Source organism: Mauremys reevesii, linkage group 4, assembly GCF_016161935.1.
Source record: "Mauremys reevesii isolate NIE-2019 linkage group 4, ASM1616193v1, whole genome shotgun sequence".
Lineage (NCBI taxonomy): Eukaryota > Metazoa > Chordata > Testudines > Geoemydidae > Mauremys > Mauremys reevesii.
In genome coordinates, this window is record NC_052626.1 from 124,300,885 (window position 1) to 124,308,421 (window position 7,537).

General features: G+C 51.1%; 1 protein-coding gene across 1 annotated transcript; it reads left to right on the forward strand.

Annotated features, from left to right (window-relative positions):
- The first annotated feature begins 576 nt into the window (after positions 1-576).
- Positions 577-7,289, forward strand: LOC120402839 (probable G-protein coupled receptor 142). The gene is made up of 2 exons (XM_039533276.1): positions 577-1,124; positions 6,063-7,289. Exon 2 carries the CDS (start codon positions 6,071-6,073, stop codon positions 6,986-6,988), a length of 918 nt encoding a protein of 305 aa, XP_039389210.1. The 5' UTR covers positions 577-1,124; positions 6,063-6,070; the 3' UTR covers positions 6,989-7,289.
- The last annotated feature ends 248 nt before the right edge of the window (positions 7,290-7,537 follow it).

Here is a 7,537-nt window from a genome sequence, read left to right on the forward strand (position 1 = left end):
AAGAGGTGGAAGGGTTTACCCAGCTGCTAGAAGGGAAAAAGCAGTCATCCATCTCTTCCCCTGAATGCACTGACAGTAGAGGGAAGGTACAGGAGTCTCTGTGCTAGGGAATACGTAGATCCTCTACAGGGGGCAGTAACCTGCCTATAGGTCCCCCAAACCTCCTTTCCTTGCTCAAAGTGGCCCTCGTCTGGGCCCTGAAATGAAGGGAATTGGTTTATAGGCCAAGAAACCTCCAAATGTCAGTGTAATGTGCTCACAAGGGAGTCAGTCCTGGACAGGGGCGGCTCTAGATATTTTGCTGCCCCAAGCACTGTGGCATGCTGCGGGGGGTGCTCTGCCGGTCGCCGGTCCCGTGGCTCTGGTGGACCTCCCGCAGGCGTGCCTGCGGAGGGTTCACTGGTCCCACGGCTCCACTGAAGCCGCGGGACCAGCGGACCCTCTGCAGGCACGCCTGCGGGAGGTTCACCGGAGCCCTGCCTGCCGCCCTCCCAGCAACCGCCAGAGCGCCCCCCGCGGCATGCCGCCCCAAGCACGCGCTTGGCGTGCTGGGGCCTGGAGCCACCCCTGGTCCTGGAGCTTCTTCCTCTCTCTGCTGGTGCTTTCTCGTAGAATAGTTAGTGCATTTGTTTGGTGACCTTTAACCATTAGCTGCTGCAGAGAGTAGATCCCTCGGTGCTGGGACTGGGGAGATGTTGCCCTTCCAGCCATTCTGGGGGAGACAAACCACTCCATGCGTCAGAGCTGAATGGCTTTGAGATCCCAAAGGCAGTAATGGTGCTGGCCCTGCAGAGGTCAGTGCATGCCAGAGAACGGGCTGCTGGGGAGAAGGAGCACTAGGCAAGCTTCTGCTGACCAGCTTGTTGGAGCAGAACTGGTGTCGAATTGTGAGCACTCGGGCAGGGACTGTCCTCTGAGTGCATACAGTGCCTAGCACATCAGGGCACTCCTGGTAAACAAAGTGTTATACCACTAACCCCCTTCTCCATTTCTCTGTCCCCTGCTGCCTGCCTGAAAATCCCTGTACTGTTGGGAGGAAGAGAACCTGAAGATGTTCCTAGGAGTTGCGCCCTTTCAGCAAGGGGGATAGATCAGTAAGAATCCCAGGCCTACAGCACTTTAAGGTATGAGCTGGGGTGTCCATCTCTCCCCAGGCCCACGACACCCCTTCCCAACTTTGCTGCTGTTAATATGACTGCAGGAGCTGGAGTTAATATTACAATAGCAGCATTCTGCCGGCATGGTACGAACACAGGAAAAGAGGTGATTTCTGCCCCAGGAGCACATGCAGACAATGGGTAGGTTGAGGAAGGAAGCACCACTGAGCCTGTTTTAGGGATGGAGAAACAAAGAGTCAGCTGTTCAGGGGCATTGAGGTGACAGGATTTTCACAATCAGCTAAGCAGGTTAGGTGCCTAAATCCCTTCTGCAGTCAATAGGAGTTAGGCACCTGACCTGCAGAGGCCTAAATGCCTTTGGCCAAGATGCGAAGGGCCAGGTCTCCCACCCTAGTTGTCAAGCACAAGGCCGTACTGCCTGCTAGGGAGGCCACTCCCGCATTCCCAGAATACCGGCCACCCCTGCCAGCATGACCCTGCCCCTCCCGGCAAGTGGTCTTGCTGCATCAGGACGCCATTTTGAAATGCACCCTGCTTCGCCCCCGCCAGTACGCCCTCATGCACGGTGTATGCCAGGTCCCGCTGGCGGGAGTGGAGTTGATTCACTCTTCAGATCGGCTTCCCCTGGCTTGTACTGGCCAAGACCACGTCCGGTTTTGTCTCAGTACCGGCCAGGGCACAAAGCATCTAAAAACAGATTGTTTGCCTTAAAACCGTCTAAATGGGCGACCTACTTCCTGTTCTGCTGCTGTTTGAGGGAGAAGCTTCTGTATGGCTTTGGACCCCAACTGTTACTTATTCCTGGCCACGGGTGGCTGGTGAAGCTTCCCCTGGGGGAGGCCAGCTCCCTGTCCCTCCTGCCCGCAGCCATGCCCACACTCGGCCCCAGACCCTGCCACCACTCACGCCCCACCCCCCTCACTGCTCGCTGCATTCCTCCTCTTCCCCCTCCCACCCCTGCGAGGCCCCCACCGCTCACTGTGTCCCTCCCCCCCTCCCCTGCAAGAACCCCACTGCTCCCTGCATCTCTCCTCCAAAGCCCTTCCCCCAAAGCCCCCGCTGCTCGTGCTCTCCATGTCCCTTCTCTCCTCCACCCCCTCCCCTGCAAGAACCCCACTGCCAACAGTGAGTGGCAGGTGGGGGGGGCTTGCAGGGGGGAGGGGGTGAAGGGAAGGCGGGATGTGGGGAGCAGAGAGGACCTCTGGAGACGGGGTGGAGTGGAGGAAAAGAGGGACTCAGCCAGGCAGCGGAGGCTGATGGGGGCTTCAGAAAAGGGGCAGAGCAGGGAAGGAAAGAGGCGAAGTGCAGGGGGGGCACCATGGCCCAGGCGTCCAGTGGCAGGTCGGGGGCGGCTGTGCCCACTGCCCATGTGCCTGGCTCTGTAATAGGTCCTGTTTAATTTGTACTGATCTAACAATTCCATCTGCCTCTTCACGTTCCCCTTTCTTTCTCCAGCCAGGTAATCATTAACGTGGGGCTTCTAGCACAGCAGTAAATTAAAAGACAGTAATTTTGTTTAAAGAGGGCTTATTAGAAAGATAAGCTGAGAATAAAACTGTGTTCCTTGTCCTGGGGCTGGTGAACTGGTTAGCAGTTGTTTGAGACCTTGGGAAAGCAGAGCTGTCCTCTAAAATGACTCAGGATCATTGGATGATAACACTACAGAAAGTGTTTTACCCGCTTCTGGCCATAATCGGGATCCCATGTGAGTATGTGGGGCAGGAGGGGTGTGACTGGATAGTCATCTTCAGACATTTTAAGGCTCAAAGGAAGAATTGTGATCCTGCGTCCATCTCACAGCTTCTGGTTGTCCTGGAGCAGGGCTTTAGGGAGACGCACCCAGTCTTGACTTAAAGACTTCTAGGGATGGAGAATCCACCAAGTCCCTAGGTGGGTTACCCTCGCTGTCAAAAGGGTGTGCCTTATATTCAGTCCCTGTTTGTTAGCTTCAATTTCCAGCCACTGGATTTTTGTCATGCCTTTGTCTGCTAGGTTAAAGAGCTCTCTACTATCAGAAATCATGTCCATGTATAGGTACTTGTAGACCCTGATCAAGTGGTTTCTTAATCTTCCCTTTGCTACCCTAAAGAGGCTGTGCTTCTGAAATCTCTAACTGTAAGGCAAGTTTTCCCAGACCCAAGTTAGATATGGAGATATACCTACCTCACAGAGCTGGAAGGGAGCCTGAAAGGTCATTGAGTCCAGCCCCCTGTCTTCACTAGCAGGAGGACCAAGTACTGATTTTGCCCCACCTCCCTAAATGGCCCCCTCAGGGACTGAACTCACAACTCTGGGTTTAGCCAGCCAATGATCAAACCACGGAGCTATCCCTCCCCCTAAAATATATGGAGATCTACCTATCTCATAGAACTGGAAGGGACCCTGAAAGATCACCTGAAAGTTAACTCCAGTCGCTCTTTTCTAAGCCCTTTCCAGTGTTTCAACTTCCTTTTTGAAATGTGGACACCTGGAGAGACTATTTCAAACCTGGGGAAACAGCTATGAATTTCGGGGAGCGGGGCGTGTTTTTTGGACTAGCTCTAGCTATAAAACAGAAGATCACTGCTAAGCATGTTCCACACTGAACCCTGGGTTTCTAAGTGCCACAGGAGATAAAGGTGCTCAGGGAACAGGAGAACACATGAGGCACAAATGAAACATGAACCTCTTGATTTCTTTTGCTGCAAACATTTTCTGCACCATCCTCAATTTTTAATAACTTAAAATGTCTGGGGTGAAATCTTGGCTCCGTTGAAATCAATAGCAAAATTCCCATTGAAATCCTAGCTTCATTGGAGTCATCCTCTGTCTCATTTTGAATTATGTGATGTAGAGAGAGAGGCGGCTGCCCTGCTATATGTGACCTGAAAAGGATTTTAATCTGGGTTTGCCTCTTTTTGCTTCTTTATTATAGATAAACTTTTAAATCTTTATAAGGAAAAGGGATTTTTTAAAAGCATTAGATCTTGTCTATCTGGGTGAGAACTTGACCAGTATAGTCATTCCACAGTAACTAGCAGCTAACTCATAGAATAGTTATGCTACTCAATTTCCCCTGTGTAGACAAGCCCTTTAAAATATCAAGGCTGTTACTTCCTTGGTTTTGCTAGAGGACTTCTTTGTGGGATCTCATCTGTATATTGGGTGCTTTCTTACAATTTAAATGTGGGTGGTGTTGAATCTTTAATGCATACTGACTTTTCCTACATGTTTGTTAGGCATTGGAGTTGAATAAGTGTTAACCATAACAACACCCTGTCTCTTGTGATGTCATCAGTTTTCCATTTGCCTATGGAGTTCCAGAGTGGACAAAAACCTGAATTTCTAATGCACCAACAAGCAGCCTTTCTCCTTCCCTCTTTTGCTTCTTTATGGATGAAGCTAAGACATTGGTTTCCCATTTGGAGGTCACCTGTAATACTGTGCAGAAATCTCTCTCCAGTCAAACAGCAGCACCCTCCCTTGGGCCTGTTTGCCTCAGGGCATGTCCACGGGTGCAAACTGACCAGAATCATGGTGTTCTGCAATAGCTAGCTGGGAATGAGTGCCCACATGGGCAGCTATTCCAGAAGAGGGGTGAAGAAGAGCTTACTCTGCTCTGGCTATGCCAGTCAATTTCCCTGTGTAAATGAGGTGTGAAGGGTTTTGGACCCCCACCTGGCTGGTAGTATTGCAGAGTAAAAGCTGTCAGGTTGATTCAGCACATATGTGATGGTTCTCTGGGTACTAGGACTTCAGTCATGTTGGTATCCTCAGCCTGTAGCGTGAGGGACTCTTGTGTGTAGCTGGGTGACAGCTCCCTGACACCACCAGCCTGTCAGACGCTCCAGTGCTCTTCACTGGGCTGTACCAGCCCTGGCTTTGCCTTGCAAGTTAACAATAGATGCAGCCCAGTCCCCAAGCTTCTTTGAAACATTCCCCTGTGATGTCCAGCCCCTGCCACTGGCTACTCAGAGAAATACCCGGCCTGCTGCCCCACCATGGCTTGCAGGGTCTGTGGCTCCGGGGCTTCCAGATTCCTGGGCCAGCTCAGAAGCTGGGGTTTGCAGAGCTTCCAGGCTCCTTGCTGATTAGATTCAGCTCTGGTCCAGCACTTTGCACAGTGTTTAGATCTATTTCTAGTGAGAACAAGACTAAGTTTCTGATCAAAGATTCAACATTCACGTGATAGTGAGTGAGGATCTTGGAAACATGATTATGTATTAAACAAAATCATAACATGCTTTCTAGAGACTAAACTTAACTAACAAGTTAACCTGTCTAAAGAAATTTCTCATCCAACATCTTCTGCAGCTTTTCAGCCAAGCTTGGCTGAGATCCCGTTTTCATGCTGTCCGTTTACTTCCTAGGTGCAGGATCATGGGGTGTCTTCTTTGCCTTCTGCTTACACCCCCATTTGATTGCCTGTGCTCTGAGACAGGCTAACCAACTGTGGCTTGTTTTCCCTGTTTGCTGTATCTCTGGTAATGTCACATCTCTTTGACTTCCTGAGTATCCATTGTGTTAGCTTACAGTGTTTAATGTACATCCCACCAGAGAGACTGGTGAATAAACATCTCTTGTCTGACCGAAAATCTGATTCTTCACCTCTCTTAGTGACTTGTGCCTTAATAAAGACTCTATGAAAATATTTGAAGCCGACGTACATAACCCCTTATGTAGCATCTATACACACATTTCACAGCGATATTAATGACTGGGGCAAGCCTGGCTTTCATTTAAGCCCTCCCATGACACTGTGGTGAACCAGGATGTATGCACCGGAATCAGGACATTCCTGTAACCCCCTTGCCAATTGGCATTGAGGGGGTCTTGGGTCACAGCAGAGGGCTGTGCTGTGCTGTTCTCCTGTTGGCCCTATGGCTCAGCCGCAGCAGAGTGTGTGTGTGGGGGGGGAGACGGGTTTGCTTCCAACTCAAACAGCTGCGGGAATGTCTCTTTCAGCAAACATCATGACTTTCGTGATCTTCTGGCGAAGGGACTGCTTGATCTCCGCCTCCAGCCGCTACCACCTGATGGCGATGTCCCTGGCCGACACTGTGGTTCTCGTTCTTATTGTTCTCGTTGAGATGATCCTGAAATGCTACAGCACAGAGCCATTCTGGTACCGGGACCCCTGGTGCACCCTTCGGGATGTCTTCAATTACGGTGCGGTCAACGCCTCCGTCTGGCTGGTGGTCTCCTTCACCGTCGAGCGCTTCGTGGCTATCAACACCTTCAAGCTGAAAGCAAAGCTGTGCTCCCCGAGACGCACACTCTACACAATCGCCTTGGTTCACATCTGCAGCTACCTAGTGGCTATCCCATATTATTGGTCCAACAGATCAGAAAGGGTGAATGGGACGGGGCGGGCGGTCTGCAAGTTTAATCCTGACCTTCCCAACTCTTACATCGAAGGGCTGGTTTGGTTTCAGGCCTCACTGGTCAACATTGTCCCTTATATCATCATCTTCACCTTGAACAGCCTGACCCTCAGGCAGATCGTCCTCAGCAACAAAGTGCACTGTGTGATGGCCGGAGGGCTCCACCGAGTGAACTCTGGGACCCAATTCAGGTACCAGAAGAAGAAATCCATCCGCCTCCTTGTGACTGTCTCGATGATGTTCGCTTATCTGGGCGCCACTAGGTTCGTCACGCAGATTATTCTCCGGACCTGCCATTACGACATAGAGAGACAAGATTACTCCAAGGCCATTAACATTGCGGTGGACCTTGGCACTATGCTGGAACTGACCAACTCAGCTGTGAACATGTATCTCTATGCCTGCACCCAGACTGCCTTCCGCAGGGAGCTAGTCCATTGCCTCAAGGCTCTCCTCTTTCCCTGCAAAGCACAGAGAACGCACCCATCAGCCATCTTCCAGGTATAATGCACGTTCCAGCTTTGTCATCGATTGGCATGGAGTGTTGGTAGTTCGGACGTGAAATAGGACATGGGTATCCCAGCCCCTCCGAGTGACTCTTTCAGCGCTCATAGGAAAACTGGCTGTGATGGGTCAATGTTATAGAGCCTTAGAATTAGAGCTGGCCAAAATTCAGGATTGTAGGAAATTTCTCTATTTTAGAACGTTTCTTTCTGAATGGGAACAAAACCAAATTTTTTGAAATTTCCCACAACTCAGAAATTCTGAAAGAAACACGGACACCCAATCTGCTTCTTGGGACCCCAGCAGCGGCTGAGTGAAACTGACTTGATTCTTGTCAGTTTCAGGCAGCAGCTGCCAGGGCTTGCAGGGTCTGTGGCTCCAGGGCAGCCCCACTATGTGGGGCCCCAGGGCTTCCAGACTCCTGGGGCAGCTGGCTCCCAGGGCTGCCGGCTCAGAAGCTGGGGTTTGCAGAGCTTCCAGGCTCCTTCCTGATTAGAGATGGAGATAGAGCTCCCTGAGCTTTCAGGCTCCTGGGCCTCAGCAGGGATCCTG

Excerpts from the sequence above, each read along its gene's own strand:
- LOC120402839 (XM_039533276.1), top strand. The coding sequence starts at position 6,071 with ATGACTTTCGTGATCTTCTGGCGAAGGGACTGCTTGATCTCCGCCTCC.